Genomic DNA, 23,431 nt, shown 5'->3' with positions numbered 1-23,431 from the left:
AAGCACACCGTACCTGGTATTCCCCGGCGGTCTCCCAACCAAGTACCAACCAGGACCAACCTGTGTAGCGGCCGAGATCCGACGAGATCGAGCGCGTACAGAATGGCATGGCTGTAAGCCATGACGACAGTGCTGAGTAAAAACATACCCAACCAGGGTCTCCATAGCGCTTAACCCTGTGACACCCAGACCGACCTGGCATTTTTCCCCCTGAAAAAAGCCCAAGTCCCTCAGGGTACCAGAACAGCAGATCTGCATCCCCGGCGGACAACGGGTTCAACTGATCTGGACCAGCGTGACCAGAACCAGTCCCGTGCCCTAACCACGCCGACATGCCCCAGGAAAAGGGCAGATATGCGTGTTGATCTTAACATGAAAAGAAGGCGCCACCCAGACGTCGGGACGAACCGCGCCTGGTGGCCCACCCCAAGGGCGTGAGACCCCACTACATATGTTCAGATCCATCCCGTCATCATCCCCCAGACATGAACGAGGATCCGTCGACAACCCACCCAGGTCATGGGATGTGGTCGCCGGAAGAGGAAAAACCCCCATCTCAGTTGCTTTATAAAAACGCTGTTTCAACCACAAGCAACTAAGGCGTGCCAGTCAATCGCCTGTTTACAGCGAGCTAGCACTATACGTGCGTCGGGACACACCCCCATCAATGAACAGGCTATTTAGACCTGCCATTGAATCCCCAAGGCGCCCAGGGGAACGACAAGAGGGGTGTGACACTCCCTAACTCCAACACTTCTGGAATAGAAAGAAGGAAGCATCAACAGTATGTATCCCAGTCTACACAGCCGGGGTAAAAAATGTACACATTTTTACATCCCACCACCCTCCCATAGGACAGAGACGGGGATCCCCAGAGAGACTTCCCACGCGAGCTGTACAGATTGAAAAGAATATATTGCACCTTGAGCCATGTAAAAAACTGGTTTTAGGGCCTCCGGGGAAGAGGCACCGAACCCATACACACTCAATAAACGAATTGAATCGAATATACATACAATAGAAAAGGACCCTTCTAGAGGGTCCACTCACTTTGACAATCTGAGGAGGAAGGCTCTGTACTCTGATGGAGGCTTCCTCACATGGATCACATGGAAGAAGGAGTCCGAACTCACAGAAGGCCTGAGTAGGCGCTTGGTGAGGAGGAGCCCTGACCACCCCCCCTGAAAACAGATCCATCACATGGACCTGAACAGCACACGGAAGTCCTACCAACAGAGACGCGCACGGTGACGTACTCTATGGCGGGGGAATTCCTGCGGTGCACACGCCCAATATACCAGGCCGTGGGACCAGGAACTCCCTCCCCCCCCCCCCCCCCCCCCCCCCCGTAACGTGCCGAACCGCCACGTGACGGGAACCTTGAAGGACAGGGGGTGTACCCCTGACCGACAGAACAATGGGGAGAGGAAAGGTTACCAGTTCACCCCTTTACGACCCCACACCCATGATACGACGTAACGACAAAAAGAGAATATGACACAGTCATAGTCAGCTCTATGAAGCGTTTCACAGCTCCACACAGCGCACGAGCTAACCTGCTATCTGATTTTTACTAAGGAAAAACACAGAATAGAGAGGGCTCTAAGAACCCCGGTCCAACATACACATGTGCTTCTGTGGCCAGTACAACCCAGTTGTAGGTCACATGACACACACAACCCATCATCATCACAATGAGAGAATACATCATTCTTGATTAGTATCGACCACAGGCCTTGCTAAGCACACGACAGCAACCAAACCAATTTCCCTTTAGGAAATAAGTTTCTCCAGCAGATTTAGCACAACCTCAGCAATCAAGCTGAGAGTTACATCGTATCCCTACCACACAAAAGACACAATTAATGCACAACATGTCTGATAGGAGGTGATAAAGTCCCCAGGGAACCGGGGGGGGAAACACAATCCTCCTATTCTACCCTCAATACGGCCAGTTAAAACAGGAAAACCTGTTAATGTGTGAACTCACTGTTCATTGTCATTACAGTCTGAGAAAGAACATTCTTTTACTCACTCGTCACCAAGCATAGCTTCATAGGTTAGTTGCCTTAGTAGTGAGTACACGGTACACATAAACACCATGATGTTTCTCACACAACAACCAGATCAATACATCACGACCTGCACGGAGAAGCTACTGCCAGTGACAAAAACAGCTCACACACAACCCGCAACGTATCTCAAATGCATTGCAACAACACACGTTTTGGGAAAAAACACCGTCATTCACAATACATTTAGCAAGGTAAAACCAGAAGACGTGTTATGAGGGTCTGGCCAACCCCGTACCTGCCCGGAACGCAGATCAACGAAGTGCAGTCACAAGCGTCCCGTGTTGTTCGATCCGGGCAGCGTCGCCGCTCCACCAGTCGCTACAGTCCTCTTTGTTGACGCAATCCCCGTCTAGGCTCGGGCAGGGTTGACGAACATCCCCTGTCAAGGATGACGTCGTGGTCAAAAGTGTAAAACATGTTAAAAATCAAAGCACGTTCAACAGAATAGCATCAAGCTAACGGCTGCTCCAGCCGTTCGGGTGCTATCGCTTCCGCTCGCGAGACGCCGATCTACGACGCACGCGATCAGGAGCGAGCTCCCGGCGGCGCGCGAGAAGCCAAGCCACCCCGCGCCAGGCCACCGACCGGCTAACCGTAAGCTATGAACATGTAAACAATGACATAACACTCACCCAGACAGGCCGCCGTTCTGAACCCTCCTCACTTTTTAAGAGAAAAGGAAAAACAAGACGTCAACACCGCTTCACAACGGTGATAATAACACGTCCGGCGGAATCAGCACAGTACCAACTGGCCTGTATAGCTGACTTTGAACATGAATCTGCCGCTATCGCACATTACATGCACATATCCCCTCGTGAAGGAATACTCTCATTTGGATATGAAAGATGGGGTCTTAACACGGTGACAGAGAGAATCCACTCGTCCAGAACACACAGGGATCACCAGTGTCAATGGTCGCGGCCCACTAGTTAAAACTAAAATGGTCGCCAGACCAAGGCCTTCTGTCGCCTAGACGGCTAAACAAAGGACCCTAGCCTGGGGCCGGTTTCCATAAACTTCGTCTAGTAGCCCCCATAGCACTAACAGACAAGTGGAGCCCGCCAGCAAACACTACTCACCCAACCTGGAACGCACCGCTCCTCACAACAGCGGCATGTCCGACAGTTCAGCTGTGGCTTGACAGGTTTCACCCCAACAAACACAGCAAGGAACTGCAGTTGAGAAGCATGCAGCGGCGTGCTCCCAATACGAAAACCGGTGGAGGGTTTGTAGAATGATCATCATCTTCTAGACACTCCAGTACGAAGACAATATCGCCGTATTTTCCCGAAAATAGTGAGAGAGAAAATAAAGATATGATGTCAACGTATCCTTGTTTCCCAAGCTGTTCCTAATCCAATTTCTTCCATCATGGTGTCAAGTGTGGGGATCTACCGAGGCACTTCTTCCTTGTGGTGAAAGCGAGAAGGAGGAGAGCAGGTGACCACACACCTGCTTATGAAGGTAAGCTGATGAGGGGTGTGGTCAGACTAATACTGGTATTAGAGGTGCATTTGTGGTTTGTTCAGTGCGCGTGCACGTACGCGAGATGGTGCAGAAGGCGAAGCCAAGCTGAGCCCTAACGATACAGAACCGTCTGTAGTGTGGTAGTGAAAGGGTTAACCGTCTGTAGTGTGGTAGTGAAAGGTTTAATATCTTTTCTTTTCCTCTCTGCAGACGTTCTTCTTGAACTTCTACGAGACTCCGTCAGACCTGTTTGATGAGCCCATCTTCATCACTGTGAGTCTAACTTCATCTATTCTCATCCGACACAGGGGCTTCGGAATCTTCTTTCACAGGTGAAAATAACATGTGTGTAAAAACACACGTCTGTGAGCAGGCCGCATGGGTTTGTTTAGTGGTTTTTGTGCAAAAAACGATTGGTGGTAGTTTAGCGTGTCAAAATAGCAACAACATATTCTTACTCATTTTAGTTGAATAGGATCTTCTTCAAAGTACCTCATCATCATATTAGGGGACCCCACTTAGCCCCCTGACCCCAGGTTGGAAAACCCTGGTCTGACATCATAGAGATGACATACGCTAATTCTCCACTCAAACCTCTTTCATGGTTAACTCCTCTTGGAGTTATGGCTTTGACTATACAAATGATTATTTGTATTGGGCGGCTAAGTGGCGCAGTGGGCAAGGCGCTCGCCACTAACGCAGGAGATGCTGGGTTCGAGCCCAGCTCTCGGTGTTGCTTCCGGCTTGGCTGGTCGTTCATACTAACACAATTGGCAGTATTAGGGGGTGGGAAAGCCGGTGGGTGGGGATCGGACGTTGTGGACAGCGACTCCTACAGGTCGGTTGGTGCGCCTGTACAGCAGAATCAGGAAGTATCGGGGGCAGCGTGAGCCTCCCACACGTTACTCCTCGCCACTGAGAGATCGCGCTGTGCAGGTGAAAAGATGCGACGGCTGCCTCCTCGTGTACCGGAGGGGACACGTGATGCAAAGCTTCGTCCACATTGCAGCCGACCAGTGGGAGGCATGGTCTAGCAACGTTCGAGACAGGGGAGGGGAGAATTGGATAATACGAAATTGGGATGGGAGAAAAATAGAAAATGGGGAGAAAAAGTAGATAAAAAAAACCCCAAATGATTATTTGTGCAGATCTTGTCACCAGAGTGCCTTTTTCACGTTCTTCCCTTGGAGAGGGAGAACTTCTGAGTACGTCCCTGAAACTGAGTCACACTGAGTCGGATGTGTGATGTGACGTCACTAATAGCCGGTCAAACCTATCATGGTCCAGTATCTGGTAACTTGACACCATTATCTTCAGCTACACAGAAAGCTGAGTAGATATTCACATGTCTTGAAACAATACACTGCCAACTTGGAATTCGTAGCAAATATCAACGGTTGCTTGTTTCCAATTTGCATTTGAGATGCTGGAATATACACATTTATTTATATAAATATTTATTCAATATAGAACATATTTTCTTTTTGATCCACTTTTTCTCCTTATTTTTCTATTTTTCTCCCTTCAATTCTCCCCTCACCTGTCTCGAACGTTGCTAGACCATGCCTCCCACTGGTCGGCTGCAGTGAGGACCAAGCCTTGCATCACGTCTCCCCTCCGGTACACGAGGAGGCAGCCGTCGCATCTTTTCACCTGAACAGCGCGATCTCTCAGTGGCGAGGAGTAACGCGTGGGAGGCTCACGCTGCCCCCGATACTTCCTGATTCTGCTGTACAGGCGCACCAACCGACCTGTAGGAGTCGCTGTCCACAAAGTCCAATCCCCACCCACCGGCTTTCCCACCCTCTAACACTGCCAATTGTGTTAGTATGACGACTGGCCAAGCCGGTAGCAACGCCGAGAGCTGGGCTCGATACCAGCATCTCCTGCGTTAGTGGCGAGCGCCTTGCCCACTGTGCCACTCAGCCGCCCAATATAGAACATTTTAAAGGATTTAAAATACATCTGGAGGGGATCTATAAGTGTGAATTTGATCCCTTTTATGTCTCCGTTTACCGTGACTTTAACAAGCCTCTGATGGCTCCTCCCCTTTCTCTCTGACAGGTGTGTGACTCCCGGTCTCTCAGAACCGACGCTGTGATTGGTGAATTCAAGGTAAGCCGTCGTTCAGTTGCAATTGTTATGTATGGATTCATTAAACAAAGTCTGCGTTATGGTCATGTGTGAACATATTCTAAATGAATAATAATCTCTGAATGTTTTGATAGCTGGATGTGGGGACAGTCTACAATGAGCACAGTGAGTATCAGTCTTCATTATCCATTTCATCAATATCCTATTTTCACAAAGTAATATTTAAGGGATCAAAAAGCGCTATATTTAAACATTTATTTTAACCTTTATTTAACCAGGAACCTTTCACTGAGATAAAAAAATATTTTACAAGAGCAGAAATAAAAACATATTTACAATAAAATAAGAATTAAATGACAGAATCACAAAATATCCAAAATATCCATCAATATTTGTCACAACTCACAAGTCATCAACATCAGAGTTCATACAGGGGCAGTATAAAATAAAAAATGACTTTAAATTCATCCAGTGAGACCAGCTCTCGAAGATTCAGATCATTTTGCACTTGATTCCAAGCAGAGGGAGCAGCGACTTAAATGCACTTTTCCCCCCCAATTCTGTACAGGATTTAGGGACAGAGAGTAGGAATAATTCCTGGGAGCGAAGACAATAACTTCCCACATTTTTCTGAAGGATGTAGATCCACATGTAAGATGGAAACCGAAGATAGCATTATAAATACAAATATGAAATGATTCAAATCAATGTGTAGAACAGGAGACAAACATTCACTTTTGAGCCGTTTGAGCTTTTATTCCAAATTACTAGCTACCCAGATAGATCACAAAATTGTCCTTGTGAATGGGCTAGCTAGGTACCCAGCTAGCTAGGATGCTTGATTAACAGCTAAAAGGGCCATAGATCCTCAGCATCATCTTAATAATAATAATAATAATAATTCATTTATTTTGTATAGCGCTTTTCAATTACCCAAAGTCGCTGACAATAGGCAAAAAACAAAGAAACAGAACCACAGGGAACAATATCAATACACAAAAAGTTTTTCGTGAGCAGGCGAGCAGGAGAGTTCTGGACCATCTGTAGTCTATGGAGGGAGCGGGAGGTGATGCCAGTGAGGAGGGAGTTGCAGGACTCAATGTGACTGAGGGCTGGGTTATGGGAGGATTTTGTGCTGATGTAAATTTGGGTGTCGTCTGCGTAGCAGTGGAAGTCAAGGTTGAATTTGCGGATGATGTGACCAATGGGGAGTATGTAGCAGATGAAGAGCAGGGGGTCGAGGACTGAGCCTTGGGGGAACCCCTGCGTAACTGAGGAGGGGGGAGAGGTGTGTCCGGAGAGGGAGATGAGCTGATGTCTGTCGGTGAGGTAGGAGGTGAACCAATCGAGTGCAGTGCCCTCAACACCCAGTTGCTTCTGTCTCCAAGCTGGAAACTCATCTTTCGGCGAGAGACTCCAGGGCCCTCATTCATCAACGTGGACGTAGAATATGTTCTATTTCCACACGTAAGCACGGAATGTAGAACTAGTGTACGCACAGGGAAGTCGGGATTCATCACACGGTGCGTACGCAGGCTCTACGCTCCTCCGTAGAACTTTGTTCTACCGTCAATGCTTGTGCATGATTATCCATATATGGTCATGAAAGTGAGGAAACGCCCCCCATGGGATGTGAAATAATGGACTGACCCGAGCGGTACTCCGAGAAACTCCACGGAGAATTCACTGCTGTCGAACCAAGAAGACACTATCGCGTATTATGGGATAAATAAAAGGCGGATTTGTAAACGGTGATGTCAGATATCAACGGCTCCCTAAGACCATTGCTGCAATTCTGCCTGGACAGCTCAAAATACTAATAAAGACCGTTCGTTGACCACTGTTTGGCGTTGGTTGTGTGTCATTATAACCGTGCTGTAATATGAATGCCTTTATTAGTTGTGTTCGATTGGCTATATGATTTTTAGAGGCATCTATTTTGTTGTCGGCTAATAAAGACCGCGCTGGAATATGACTGCCTTTTCCCGTGTTGTTTGATTAATACCCAGGGATTAAAGTTCTCCTCAATTTGATTCCAAATCGCGATGGATCTCCCGTCAATCTTCTACCTGCTGCATATGATTTCTAGAGGCATACTACAATCCATTTTGATGTCAGTATTGGGTAGCCTACATAAACAATAATACGAGAGCTATACAAGAACAATGAATCTTACTGCCATGTATGATGTAGCAGGTACGCCATGTGTAGCCTGCCTATATGTGATCAATACAAACATGAACTTGAATTCCATCATGTCTGTGTGCGGGTCACTGCGGGAACTCACAAGGCTGTTGTCACAATGTAAATAAGAACGTGCACTGAAAAGTTACAGTATGTAGTTGGTTGATCATTTGTATGACAGTCAGTAAACCCTTGCAAAAAGTATCCGTTTTATTTAATGAATTGAAAACATTCAGCATCGCCTTCCTCCCGGCATCCAGCAATAACATGTATCAGGCAAATGCGCATCGCAACATTGACTGAGTGGATTGAATCCCTTTCTATTCACACAACTGCATTTGTGATGGAGCTTTGACAGCTACAGTAACAGTCTATTGGTCGATCCATCTCCAATATCACGATGGACCGTGCCGCGGTGGCAAAGACCCGAGGGTGGAGAGGATCTTGAATGAATTCCATCATCATATATATATGTTGTGTGTCTGTCCACTATGTTTGTTACTTTGTTATTCCCCCCCCCCCCTATCTATGTAAAGCGACCTTGGGTCTCTTGAAAGGCGCTATATAAAATGAAGCTATTATTATTATTGTTATTATTATTATTATCATCACATCTGTGCGGGAGCTCACAAATAGACTGTTAGTCTCAGTGAAGTTTCAACGGAGGTCATCTATTCTAACCAACAAATTGAAGTAGAAAGCATTTCGTGACCAATCTTATTTGGAAACATGACACAAAATAATTTGCTTTTTATTTGAAACAATATCTAATCGCGTTTGGAGGTTGGTGTTTTGCGTCTGCCCCCCCGTGCCAAACAAGCAGGCCAACCTCTTGTTCGCGTGTGAGCCCGTTATAATTACACTACTGTCGCTATTTTACAATGAACTATAATGAATTACGGGTCATACAGAAGTTGAACACTAATGCACGGAAGCTTATTTCCGCCTTGAAACTAATGCAGGACTGAGGAGTGCTTATGCGTAGTAACGATATTCTACCACTGGGCGCGAGGTACGCCAGGTCCGACCTGTGCGTAGATGTAAGCACGGAGTCAAGTTCAAATCGAAATTGATGAATCCCACTCTTTGCTTAGAAATGATCGTACGCACAGGGTAAGCACAGATCTGTGCGTAGAACATTTCTATTTCCACACGTAAGCACGGAATGTAGAACTAGTGTACGCACAGGGAAGTCGGGATTCATCACACGGTGCGTACGCAGGCTCTACGCACACCTGTCATGATGAATACCACTTTGTTCTACCGTCAATGCTCGTGCATGATTATCCATATATGGTCATGAAAATGAGGAAACACCCCCCATGGGATGTGAAATAATGGACTGACCCGAGCGGGACTCTGAGAAACTCCACGGAGAATTCACTGCTGTCGAACCAAGAAGACACTATCGCGTATTATGGGATAAATAAAAGGCGGATTTGTAAACGGTGATGTCAGATATCAACGGCTCCCTAAGACCATTGCTGCAATTCTGCCTGGACAGCTCAAAATACTAATAAAGACCGTTCGTTGACCACTGTTTGGCGTTGGTTGTGTGTCATTATAACCGTGCTGTAATATGAATGCCTTTATTAGTTGTGTTCGATTGGCTATATGATTTTTAGAGGCATCTATTTTGTTGTCGGCTAATAAAGACCGCGCTGGAATATGACTGCCTTTTCCCGTGTTGTTTGATTAATACTGCAGGGATTAAAGTTCTCCTCAATTCTATTCCAAATCGCGATGGATCTTCCGTCAATTTTCTACCTGCTGCATATGATTTCTAGAGGCATACTACAATCTATTTTGATGTCAGTATTGGGTAGCCTATATAAACAATATAATACGAGAGCATATACAAGAACAATGAATCTCACTGCATGTATGATGTAGCCTGCCTTTCAATACATGAACTTGAATTCCATCATGTTTGTGTGCGGGACTCACAAGGCTGTTGTCACAATGGGTGGTACCGGTGTACAGTAATAATAACAGTCCACACAATATCACGATCCATGCCATAGCCTATGTTCTATTAGGACATGATCTGTGACGACAAATGTTCTAGAATGTTTGATTAAGATATCATACTCTGACAGCATGCCTATGAGCAACAAAAACGCGAACTTGAATCCCATCATATAGTCTGTCCACTATCTGCATGGTGTCATTGCAATGCGTTTTCTATTCTTTCTTATACAGTAAAAAGGGGGAAGAACACTATATTCATATGACTTATTCTGCTTACAGCTTCGAAATTCCACTTGTTTCGTTTAACGTAAAGCCTTTTAAATATAATCAAAACGTTCCCGTGTTTCGGCGGTCTGTGCGCAAAATAATAACGAGTTGAGCTTTATGATTTATGATGAATTGAAAATGGGGGACCCTGATGTAAACAAGACGAAAGTTGGTCTGCATCCCCAATTAACAATTGTATGTACTGAGCTGTACTGTACTGTACCCATTCTGCAATCTGTTAATAAACTTTTCAATCAATCAATCAAGCTACGCGGAGCGCAGTCAGTCAGTAGCCTACACCCCGTATATTCCGATAACGCTATATAAACCATGCTGCATTCATTCTGAGAGAAAGATCTATTATTCCAAATGCTATTTATAGGGTTTTGACCATAATTACACTACTGTTGCTATTTTACAATGAACTATAATGAACTACGGTTCGTACAGAACATGCCAGTGTTATTATGCACAGAAGCTCATTTCCTTGTTGTAATAATATATTCTACCACTGGGCGCCAGGTACGCCTGGTCTGACCTGTGCGTAGATGTAAGCACGGAGTCAAGTTCAAATCGAAATTGATGAATCCCACTCTTTGCTTAGAAATGATCGTACGCACAGGGTAAGCACAGATCTGTGCGTAGAACACGTTGATGAATGAGGGACTGGAGACTAGCCATAGGCAATGTTGTAGTTGAGTCACTAAACCTCGAGTCCGAGTCAAGTCTGGAGTCCCCAGTGTCCGAGACCGAGTCACCAAAGAAGAGTCAGAGTAATTTAAACATAAATGACACAGCGGTCACCATTTCAAATGGAGTTTATTTACTTTGTGACACAATAGCCAAACAAATGCACTAGCCATCAATATCTTCTGCCAAATAATTAGGGCTTATTACAAAGATTAACAAGTCCGAGTCCTCGTCTGCACCTTCCGAGTCCGAATGCAGTCACTGCTAGAGTCCAAGTCCAAGTCCGAGTCATCAGTGCTCAAGTCCAAGTCGAGTCACGAGTCCTGAAAATCTGTCCAGGATTCGAACTTGAGTCAGAGTCCGGACTTGAGTACTACGACACTGGCCATAGGTAACCGAACGCACAGACAGGTCGTCGGACGTCTCCTGGTTTCACCCCGGCTGTCCTGGAGACTTCTGTGAAACCAAACGCTCACACATCACTAGAACGTCATCACTGAGTCTGTGTTAAGATGTGTGACACTACTATCCTGAGATCTTCTTTCAATCCTCTGTCTCTTTAGGACACTGCTTCTTGAGGAAGTGGCTACTGCTGTGTGACCCCGATGACCTGTCGGCAGGGGTCAAAGGTTACCTGAAGGTCAGCCTGTTTGTATTGGCTGCTGGAGATGAGCCACCGGTGAGTCTGATTGGTTGAAATTGACCAATGGAAAAGCATAATCTGATGGTATCAACACAGTGTTGTCCTGTGTAACCCCTGAAACAGACTGGATGCAGACTGGATGCAGAGAGAGAGAGAGAGAGAGAGAGAGAGAGAGAGAGAGAGAGAGAGAGAGAGAGAGAGAGAGAGAGAGAGAGAGAGAGAGAGAGAGAGAGAGAGAGAGAGAGAGAGAGAGAGAGAGAGAAGGGGGGAAAGGGAGAGAGAGAAGGGGAGAGAGGGGGGAGAAGTGGGCAGAGAGAGAGGGAGAAGGGGAGAGAGAGGGGGGGAGAGAGAAGGAGGTGGAGAGAGAGAGAGGGGGGAGAGAGAAGGGGAGAGAGAGGGGAGAGAGAAGGGGGGAGAGAGAGAAGGAGGTGGAGAGAGAGAAGGGGAGAGAGAGGGGGGGAGGGGAGAGAGAGGGGGAGAAGGGGGGAGAGAGATAGAGAGAGAGAGATAAGGGGAGAGAGGGGCGAAGAGAGAAGGGGAGAAATAGGGGGGAGAGAGATAGAAGGGGAGAGAGAGAGAAGGGGAGAGAGAGGGGGGAGAGAGAGGGTGGGAGAGATAGGAAGGAGAGAAGGGGTGAGAGAGAGAGAGAGATGGAGAGGGAGGGAGAAAGAGAGAGAGGGGGAGAAAGAGAGAGAGGGAAAGACAGATAAATAGAAAAGGAGAGACAGGGAGAGAAAGAGAGAGGGGGAGAGAAAGTGGGAGAATATGTGTAAACAAAAGGGTAAATTCACACCAAATTTCAAAACATGGAATTGGAGATGTGTTGTCATTCCTAAATGTATTGCCAGATTACTAAATAGAAATAATACTCTTTAAAGGGGCACCTGAACTGAAAATAGAAATCCATATTGCAATCCTCATTGCTATATTTTCATCTCCATCCTTTTATCAACACAAGGGGGAGAGGGGGGAGAGAGAGGGGGAGAGAGGGGGGAGAGAGAAGGGGAGAGAGAGGGGGAGAGAGAGAAGGAGAGAGAGATAGAGAGAGATAGAGAAGGGGAGAGAGAAGGGGAGGGAGAAGGGGAGAGAGAGAGCCTAAAATTCATATCCAAGTCAAAGGCATTTTGTGAGCAAGTACTGTACTTAAGTACAATTTCGAGTTTCTTGTACTTTACATGAGTATTTTAATTTAGGAAACTTTATACTTTTACTCCACTACATTTCAAAGGAAATATTGTACTTTTTACTCGACTACATTTATCTGAACCCATCGGTTACTAGTTACTTTGAAGAAAAAGATTTAGCATAGAATACATGGCAGAAAATGTATGAAGATTATAAAATTATACTTTCACATTTGAAGCCTATCAACTTCAGAGTTGTTTAACGTAATCAGAGCGCATTAACTGGAGCACATACCGCTTTTAGAGGTCAATGGATCGAGGATTGAATGCACCCAAGCACTGGAATACACAAACGTTATGTAGAATGCATACTTTTAATTTCAATATACAATATACTTAAGTAGATTCAATAGAAAATACTTCTCTACTTTTACTTAAGTAGAATTTGAATGGAGGACTTTTACTTTTACCAGAGTACTCATTTATCTGGTTATTTCTACTTTTACTTAAGTAAGGGAACTGTGTACTTCTTCCACCACTGCGGAACACACGCTTATCTTCACACGCTCAGTGCAGGTCTCTGCGTAGTGCGCGGACGGGTAGGAATAACATGTTCCCGACGCGGCCGGACGAGGACTCCGTAGAAAATACACTGGGAGTTTCACTAGCAGTGAATACAGACTAGTGAATCCAAAAGCCCTGTGCCTACCTCACGCTCTAGTGAATACAGACTAGTGAATCCAAAAGCCCTGTGCCTACCTCACGCTCTAGTGAATACAGACTAGTGAATCCATAAGCCCTGTGCCTACCTAGTACCTCACGCTCTAGTGCCAACGTTCAGCTCCTGCTTCCGGTCTGTTTTAGGGGGAAATCATGACAGGTCTGTCTCTGTGTCTTTTCCTTGTATTCTCTCTGTACAGTATGTCATTCGTGTGATAATATTTTAATCTGAAAACCTCTATCTGTGTGCGTGTGTGTGTGTGTGTATGTGTGTGTGTGTGTGTGTGTGTGTGTGTGTGTGTGTGTGTGTGTGTGTGTGTGTGTGTGTGTGTCTGTGTGTGTGTGTGTGTGTGTGTGTGTGTGTGTGTGTGTGTATGTGTGTGTGTGTGTGTGTGTGTGTGTGTGTGTGTGTGTGTGTGTGTGTGTGTGTGTGTGTGTGTGTGTGTGTACATGTCAGGCTGATAAGCGTGAGTGTGTGGAAGACAAGGAGGACATTGAGGGGAACCTGCTCCGACCAGCGGGTCTCTCTCTGAGAGGTGCCGTGTTCACCCTGAGAGTCTTCAGAGCAGAGGACCTGCCTCAGAGTGAGTTCACCTGTGTGTGTGTGTGTTTGTTACTACTACTTATTGTCATAGTTATTGGACACACACACACACACACACACACACACACACACACACACACACACACACACACACACACACACACACACACACACACACACACACACACACACACACACACACACACACACACACACACACACACACACACACACACACACACACACACCTTATCATGCACGCAAGACACTTACTGTAAATAATATATCCTGACTATTTTATATTACCTCATTTTATATTTTATTTTGATGTTACTACTACCACCTATTGTTACCATTCTTGTATTCATTGATGTTTATTAATTGTGCACTGTTGAGTCTGAGCTCGAAACACAAGAATTTCATTACCGGCAATGCCCCTGTATTGTTGTGTATTAACAAAATAAAGAACTTGAACTTGAACGTGTGTAGGTGTGTGTGTGTCTGTCTGTTGTGTTTGTGTACATGTTTTCTCATGTGTGTGTTTGACAATCAGTTCCTCTCAATATGTTGTCCTTTTAATAATGTATCTTTCTCTCTCTCCACCTCTCCTCTCTCCCCCTCCCTCTCTCTCTACCCCTCCCGTTCTCTCTATCCCTCCCATTCTCTCTACCCTCCCTCTCTCTCTACCCCGTCCTCTCTCTCTCCCCCTCCCTCTCTCTTTACCCCTCCCTTTCTCTCTACACCTCCCTTTCTCTCTATCCCTTCCTCTCTCTCTACCCCTCCCTCTCTCTCTACCCTTCCCTCTCTCTACCCTGCCCTCTCTCTCTCCCTCTCTCTCTACCCCTCCCTCCCTCTCTCTCTCCCCCTCCCTCTCTTTACCACTCCCTCTCTCTCCCCCTCCCTCTCTCTCTCCCCTTCCCTTTCTCTCTACCCCTCCCTCTCTCTCCCTCTAGTGGACGATGCTTTCATGGATGGTATGAGACAGATTCTAGGTTTCGACTCGAACAGGAAGAACCTGGTCGACCCGCTGGTGGAGATCCACTTCGCTGGAAAAACAGTACGGAAAACACCACTCAAATACCCACAATCCTCTGCTGAAAGGGTTCCATTTGGGACTCAGAATAGTGCAAGTGGAAACAAAACAACTACTGCTACTACTACTACTACTACTACTACTACTACTACTACTACTACTACTACTACTGCTGCTACTACTACTATTGCTACTTGTTGTGAAGGATCAGATTAAACCGAATATATATATTTATTTATGGATATATATTTAATAGTACTTGTATATCGTTTGATATCCCCTGTATATTCCTTGTACAATATGCACTGAATATCCCTTTAGTCTACTAAACAGCCCATAATAGTTTCATTCTACCATTGGACGAGAACCTGGCGCCAGCAGCCATACCCCTAGGTTCAAGTTCAATCGTGCCGCCCAACATGTCGTGGCAAGCCCGGTTCCGCGTAGGAATACGTCTGGCGAAATACGAATGGTACTATTTGTTCACAGCGCATATATATATGGCGCAAGTAAAGTAGAACTTTCTTTTAGTCCATTAGTTCTTTACCCTCCAACCGAGTAACAGACGCGAAGCCTCACCCACGACGCACGTGTGGTGCAGTAAGGCCTACTTGGCCTCAGAATAGGCATTGAGATATCGTGTGGATTAATAGTTGAATTGTCATAGTTTGGCACTATACCGTCGAGTTATTATTATTATTAAGCTAATAATAGTCTATTATGTATGGTGCATCGTCGGTTAGAGTTATAAAGTGAGCAGCACCCCCATCGTTCCTGACGTTATCTGGAGTCTTAACCAGGCTGGGCAGACCACTAGTGGTGCTTGCATCCGAGGAGCTCCGGGCCAGGACGAGGAGACCTGTACATTGGATTACTTTACCCGGACGACGGCGAGCCTTCCACGGCTTGGATTATGCTTTGGGTGCTTTGATTATTCCATGGATAACGGCCAACACTGCTGAGTGTTGGAACTACCCCCCGGAGAGGAGTCCAGGTGAGACGGCACTCTACACCAGTGAGGTCGCCTCACGTCTCTCCGTTGTGGACCGGCAGCTACCGTCCACCAGAGGGTCCGGCTGTATTCATCTGCGGACCGAGGTTCTGTGGGCACCGTGTTCAAGACTTTGAATTCTCCCAAGAAATCGTCGGCCAGATGGGATACCGCCAGCGGCTCTTCTAACCCCCCCCTCCTACTGTCTTACAACCAGCGGGACCCCCCCCCCCCCTTAGTGTATCCAGCTATAATCATTTAAGTACCATCGCTATAGTTCCCTAAAGAACCGGGTTGTATACTTACTCCCTGCGTAACCAGAGATTGGACATTCAATGTTGATTTACCTACGAATACTCATTTGCCATACAAGTGCATTTCAAATCATAAATGTCATCAAGTGAACGTTGTATATACCTTTTGCTATATTAAATATTCGATTTGTACATTTGTGTGGACTTCGTTTCATCAGGTGGGAAAGTGTTCATCATATCTATATCATGTACTGGATGGCCAGAAGTTAAAGTACAAGAGGTAGTGGTTTAATAATACCATACTTATCAATACAGTCAGGGAATTGTACCCCTCAGTTACAATTGGTCCTTCGAGCCGGAGGGTAACTAGTGTAATATTAATATAGTGTTATTAATATTAAAATGGCCTATGATGAACACTCCACGAAACGGTCCTCCTAACGTAGAACGCCCGCGGCGCAGACGACAGACACCTCAGTACTTAGAGGATTACGCTGTCAGTCAACTACCTAGCCTTCGACAAACGGTAAACGCGGTAAAAGTAGAAAGTAAAATTATGTCTGACCTTAACGACCAGGTTTCCCCGACCACAGAGGCCCTAGTAGGTTCTAATGTAACTGACCAAGCTCACGGTGGGGACCAGGAGGGAGCTGACATGCCTTTACCCCCCGCCAATACCGAAGAAGTAGTCCCCGACCAGCCCCGGGAGGAAGACAACCCTACAGAGAGAGAACTCTGCACGGAAGAAGAGGAGGAGAGCGCCGAGGAAATAGAGCTCCAGGACTCCCCAACGAGTACACCCAGGAGCGGCTCACCCAGGAGCGGCTCACCTCCACAACCGCCTTCCCCCAGCGAAGCGGAGAGGATGCTACAACAGGCGTTCCTCGTCAGCCTGACAGCCTCTACCGAACGCGATCGACTTCAGGGTGAACGCGACCGACTCCAAGCACAGACGCTTAGCGAGCGCGAACAACTCCAAGCGCAACAACGGAGCGAAGAAGAGCGCATACGCCTGGAGATGAGACGCCTTCAGACGGAAGAGAATATGGCAAGAGACCGAGCAGACACCCAGCGTGCCGCTGCCGGTGCCCAAAGAGACGCAGAGCGCGAACTCGCTCTCATCCAGCGCGAAGCCGAGCGCGACAGACTACAAGCCGAGCGCGACAAGTTACAAGCGCAGCTAATGGAGCAGCTGATCCTCAAGGCAACACCCTCTCCCTCCGCCAGGGGTTCAAGGAACTCGTCGAGACAACAGTCAAGGGCAGCGTCTCCTAACCGAGCAAGCGACCCTGAACTTGACCAACAGACCGAACCTATACCCCCCGCAGACCCCCTTCCCAGACCGGTCCAAGCGAGACCCAGCTACAAGGAAGGAGCGGCATACACTGCGGAGAAGCTAAATAAACGATTACAGGATCTGGAAGACCTGATAGAGGAAGAAGAGGGAGAGGAGGAGAACCAAGCCAGACGACAGCACAGTACTCCACCGGACCAGGAGGTCCAGTACAGTCCAGGCTATACCCCCGCGGCGCTGCGCTACAGACCCCCGACTCTATTCACGGGTGAGCACGACCAGCCCCGAGGAATAGCACCTGGACCAGCGGGCCATGGTACCCTGTCGGTACCAGCCCACAGAGAGGCGCAAGAGGGGACTCGCCTAGGAGGTCTCTCCCCCAACGCTCGCCGATGTATCAGCCATCCACGGCGTCATACATTGCCACGCCGTCGTTTCCAGATTTCACCTATGAGAATCGAGCACAGTACACGGAGCTCCGGATGTGCTTAGAGACAATGATGGTGGATGTCGCTGATGAACGCCACAAGTATGCAATATTACTGAAGCACCTGAAAGTACCGCGAGCGCACAATATAGCGCTAGCCTATGCCACCTCTACGACCCCATACACAGCGGCCCTAGCCGCGCTGGACCAGAGATATGGACGTATATGGGATTACGTAATCCAAGAGATAAGGCATATTGATCGCCTACCCCCAGCAACAGACAATCGCTCATTAGACGACCTGTCAATCAAAGTGCAGTCCCTGGTAGGGATGCTGGGAGCGCAACGGGAAAAGGGCATGCATGAGCTATACGCCAACTCTAACGTTGAGAGGATTTTGGAGAAGCTGCCACCCGCAAGACAAGAGCGTTTTAGGCGGCAGAGGGACTACCGGGATCCTAACGGCCCCGAACCATCCCTCCTTGATCTAGCCGACTTCCTGGCGAGAGAAGTCAGCAGCTTACGACTGGATACGTTCGGGCGGAGCACGCCAAGCTCCAGAGAGGGACCCAGGAGAATAAATGATGGAAGAAGATCGGTGACTGTCATGCACCAATCAGAGTCAGTACCGAGCAGTAAGAGCCACAGTACCCCCTCGAGAAAAGAGAAGTGGAAGATGGTGTGCCCCTACTGTGAGAAAGAACACTGGCTGTCACAATGTGACCAGTTCACAAAGATGAATGCAGAAGAAGTGAGTCAATGGATAAAGTCCAACAGGCGCTGTTACCGATGTGCGCGCAGTCACATGGCAGCCGAATGCCGCCTAAAGAAAAGGTGCAGTCGGTGCGACGGAGCCCATCTAGATATACTACACGACAGTAACAGAAGACGGCCTTCACCTGCACCATCGAGCGGCACCAAGGCAAGTGTCATGTACATTGACCCCGCCAGCAGCAGCGGCGCCCAAGTGCTCTTAAAGGTAGTCCGTGTGACATTGAGCTACCAAGATAAAGTCATGGACACTTACGCCGTCCTTGATGACGGGTCAGAGAAGACCCTTCTGCTCGCGTCCGCTGCGGCCCAGCTGGGACTGCGGGGGAGCGAGAACGAAATGACGATTCGGACAATAAGAAGAGATTTAAAGACGATAAAGGGTGAGAATGTCTCCTTCACTATCGCAGCAAACGGGCAGCCAGAGCGACGGTATAGGATTACAAATGCTTTCACCAGCCAAGAAATAGGACTATCGCAGTACACCTACCCTATCGCCAAGTTGATGGATAAATATGTGCACCTGCGACAACTACCTATCCCGCTCATAGACGGCGCTACCCCGACCCTGCTGATAGGCTCCGACCATGCAGAACTCATAGTCCCGATTGACCGGGTCCATACAGGACCCCGAGGCTGTCCTGCAGCAGTCGAGACCCGCCTAGGGTGGACACTACAAGGCCCCCTCGCTAAATCTCTCAACCGAACAGCAGCCACTAGCTGCCTCCACTCCAGAACGACAGAAGAAGACACCACTCTCCTGCAGCATGTCGAGAGGCTATGGACACTAGAGACAATGCCCTTTAAGAACAAAAAGAAAGATATTCGTTCTAAAGAAGACATTTACGCCATCAACCTACTCGAGCAAGGGACAAAGAGAGTCACAGTCGGCGGAGTGATGAGATACGCAACTCCACTCCTGAGGCGAGAGGGAATGCCCACCTTTCACGCAAAGAAAGACGCCACGGAGCGCTATCTATTGAACACGGAGCGGCGCCTAGCCAAAGACCCCGCTCAAGAGGGTGTGTACCGCGCTGAGATTGAGAAGCTAATCACAGCGGGACACGTGACAAAGATTGACATTAAAGAGGCCGATCAGACGACCGAATCATGGTACGTGCCGCATCACAAGGTCCACCACAACGGCAAGGATCGCATTGTGTTTAACTGCAGCTACCAGATCGGATCCCAAAATCTGAATAAAGAGCTCTTGCCCGGCCCCACACTCGGCCCCTCCCTACTAGGCGTGCTACTGCGCTTCCGCCAGGACAAGGTGGCTATCAGCGGGGATATCAAAGGGATGTTCCTGCAGGTGAGACTAGTGGAGGAGGACAAGCCCCTGCTGCGGTTCCTATGGAGAGAGAGGATCGGAGATGAGAACCCAGCCATCTACCAGTGGGAAGTACTCCCCTTCGGAACCACATGCAGCCCGTGCTGTGCTACATTTGCACTACAGAAACACGTCGCAGAGGACCCAGCAGCAGATGAAGAGGTCCGACACAGTGTGAAGAACAGTTTCTACGTGGACAACTGTTTACAAAGCGTTTCGACTCAAGAAGAAGCCGAGGCTCTCCTAATCAAGCTACGCGCCTCCCTGATCAAAGGCGGCTTTGATCTCAGGCAGTGGGCCAGCAGTGACCCGCACGTATTGCGCAGCCTCTCCCCCGCGGACAAGGCTGCCAGCAGCGAGACCTGGATGGCGACCATCCCAGGAGAAGCCCAAGAAATGACACTAGGACTAGTCTGGCGCTTCAAAACAGACTCGCTCCACTATAGACACAAACCCCTGACTCCAGAGCAGGGAAGGTCGACGGCGACACCGACCACCAGACGGAGTGTGTACAGAACACTCGCCAGACAATATGACCCGTTGGGATGTATTCTACCTTACACCACCAGGGCAAAGATGATTGTACGAGCACTATGGGACAAGGACCAGGGCTGGGACGACCCAATACCCGCACACCTTGCCTCAACATGGAGAGAGTGGGAGACGGAACTCCGCTCACTCCCAGGCGTCAATATACGCCGCAGCTACTTCCCATCCACAGTGAGGCCAGAGACATGCAAGATTGATCTACACGTCTTCAGCGACGCCTCCGAAGTAGCCTATGGATCGGTGGCCTACTTGCGTGCACAAGAGAAGGGAGGAAAGATACACACTGCTTTCATCCTGGCTCGCTCAAGAATAGCCCCACGAAAGCAACAATCTATCCCGCGTCTAGAGCTCTGCGCAGCCCTAGCAGGAGCGCATCTAGCCACGTTAATCCAACGTGAACTCACCATTCCGGTGCACAGAACAATCTTGTGGTCAGATTCCACGACAGTACTCACATGGATCAAGTCTGATTCATGCAGATACAAAGTCTTCGTGGGAGTCAGAGTCACCGAGATTCAAGAGTTAACAGAAGCAGCGAGCTGGCGGTATGTGGACACCAAACACAACCCAGCTGACGTCATCACCCGGGGAATGTCTCTGGATGACCTCACCCGTCGCAACATCTACAGTGACGGACCAGAATTCCTCAAGCTCCCGGAAGAAGAGTGGCCTACGCCCACCCCACGGGAAGCAAGTAACGAGGAGGCTGAGAACAAGAAACCTATGTTCTGTGGACTAAGCACAGTCGCCTCCACAGACCCCAACATAGATGACTGCATTACCCTAGAGAGTGCGCAGCAAAAGACATTCCTGTGGCACCACCCAGAGATTCAGTCCACCACTGACATGTCAGCAGCTGACTATGAAGAAGCAGAACTTCTTCTACTACAACGAGCCCAGAGAGACTCGTTCCCCGATGAGCTAGACTGTCTACAGGGAGGAAAGCCCGTCCCATCAGACAGCAGACTGCTCCACCTGGCACCCGAGAGTGACGCCCATAATCTCATCAGAGTGGGTGGTCGCCTGCGGAGAGCCCCCGTTCTACCGGATGACATTAAGTACCCGATAGTCTTGAACAGCCGACACAAGGTCACAGAGCTGATCATAAAGAAATACGACGAGGATGTACACCACGTAGGAGCAGAGAGAGTCTTCGCGGAGATCAGACGTCGCTATTGGATACTTCAAGGAAGAGAAGCGGTGCGACGCTTCCAGCGAACCTGTCTAGACTGCCGAAAGTGGCGCGCGCAGCCCAGCATACCACGGATGGCTGACTTACCCCCCTGTCGCCTCCGACTCGGCGACAAGCCATTCCACTCCACAGGCATGGACTGTTTTGGCCCGTTGTATATAAAGAGAGGAAGAGGAACCGAGAAGCGGTGGGGTATTGTATTCAAATGCATGACCACCAGAGCGATACATATCGAGCTCCTTCCGACCATGAGCACAGACTCATTCCTTATGGCCTTCCGAAGATTCACATCACGGAAAGGAAAACCGTCTACATTGTTGTCTGATCACGGGACAAACTTCAAAGGCGGAGAAAGAGAGCTGAGAGAGAGCTTCCAAGCTATGGGCCCAGAACTTAAGACCCACCTAGCTCCATCCCAGATTGACTTCCAGTTTAATCCCCCGAACGCACCCCACTTCGGTGGAACCTGGGAACGAGAAGTACGTTCTATAAAGACAGCCCTGTACGCCGTGCTTGGGGCCCAGACTGTGGCGGAGGAAGTCCTAATGACAGTCCTCACGGAGATCGAGGGAGTATTGAACTCAAAACCCCTCGGTTACGTCTCCAGTGATGTAGCAGATGTCGACCCAGTCACCCCCAACACACTCTTAATGGGGCGGCTGGACCCCGCGCTACCCCAGACAATGTACAGGCCTGAAGAAGCGAACAGCCGAAGAATGTGGAGGTACAGTCAAGTACTAGCTGACAAGTTTTGGAGCAGCTTCCTACTCCACTACCTACCGTCTCTACAGACCCGCCAGAAGTGGGTAAAAGAGAGAGACAATTTGACAGAAGGAACAGTCGTCATGATTATCGACCAGTCACTACCCAGAGCTATGTGGCCGGCTGGCCGCGTAAGCAAAGTGATCACCGGTGCCGATGGCAAGGTCCGAGCAGCTGAAGTACTCGTCCAAGGGCGAACTTACACACGACCCGTGGCGAGGCTAATAGAACTGCCCCGACTCCCAGACACTATCGATGATGACCATGACCCCATGACTTTGTGAGTTGACTGACCCTTACAGCGGACCTTGAGTGGTAGACAGTGCGGTTAATCTGTCTCTGCTTAGCTAATTAGGTGGGACTAATTAGGGGGCGGCTGTTGTGAAGGATCAGATTAAACTGAATATATATATTTATTTATGGATATATATTTAATAGTACTTGTATATCGTTTGATATCCCCTGTATATTCCTTGTACAATATGCACTGAATATCCCTTTAGTCTACTAAACAGCCCATAATAGTTTCATTCTACCATTGGACGAGAACCTGGCGCCAGCAGCCATACCCCTAGGTTCAAGTTCAATCGTGCCGCCCAACATGTCGTGGCAAGCCCGGTTCCGCGTAGGAATACGTCTGGCGAAATACGAATGGTACTATTTGTTCACAGCGCATATATATATGGCGCAAGTAAAGTAGAACTTTCTTTTAGTCCATTAGTTCTTTACCCTCCAACCGAGTAACAGACGCGAAGCCTCACCCACGACGCACGTGTGGTGCAGTAAGGCCTACTTGGCCTCAGAATAGGCATTGAGATATCGTGTGGATTAATAGTTGAATTGTCATAGTTTGGCACTATACCGTCGAGTTGGACGTATTTCTATTAAGCTAATAATAGTCTATTATGTATGGTGCATCGTCGGTTAGAGTTATAAAGTGAGCAGCACCCCCATCGTTCCTGACGTTATCTGGAGTCTTAACCAGGCTGGGCAGACCACTAGTGGTGCTTGCATCCGAGGAGCTCCGGGCCAGGACGAGGAGACCT

At 48.2% G+C, this 23,431-nt stretch overlaps 1 protein-coding gene across 1 annotated transcript in view; it reads left to right on the top strand.

The window, feature by feature from the left end:
- Positions 1 to 3,755: 3,755 nt before the first annotated feature.
- The window catches only part of LOC311248081 (dysferlin-like), a gene marked incomplete at both ends in the record, with an annotated part of 33,889 nt that continues 14,213 nt past the window's right edge, over positions 3,756 to 23,431 (top strand). The window contains 6 exons of the mRNA XM_084339035.1: positions 3,756 to 3,818; positions 5,610 to 5,660; positions 5,774 to 5,804; positions 11,315 to 11,430; positions 13,696 to 13,822; positions 14,736 to 14,839. Coding sequence (XP_084195161.1) covers positions 3,756 to 3,818; positions 5,610 to 5,660; positions 5,774 to 5,804; positions 11,315 to 11,430; positions 13,696 to 13,822; positions 14,736 to 14,839 — 492 coding nt within the window. The remainder of the gene's footprint in view (positions 3,819 to 5,609; positions 5,661 to 5,773; positions 5,805 to 11,314; positions 11,431 to 13,695; positions 13,823 to 14,735; positions 14,840 to 23,431) is intronic.

The sequence above is a fragment of the Notolepis coatsorum genome (assembly GCF_963971535.1).
Source record: "Notolepis coatsorum genome assembly, contig: SCAFFOLD_1700, whole genome shotgun sequence".
NCBI lineage: Eukaryota > Metazoa > Chordata > Actinopteri > Aulopiformes > Paralepididae > Notolepis > Notolepis coatsorum.
The sequence above is the reverse complement of the archived record's forward strand: the minus strand, read 5'-3'. Positions and strand labels throughout refer to the sequence as shown.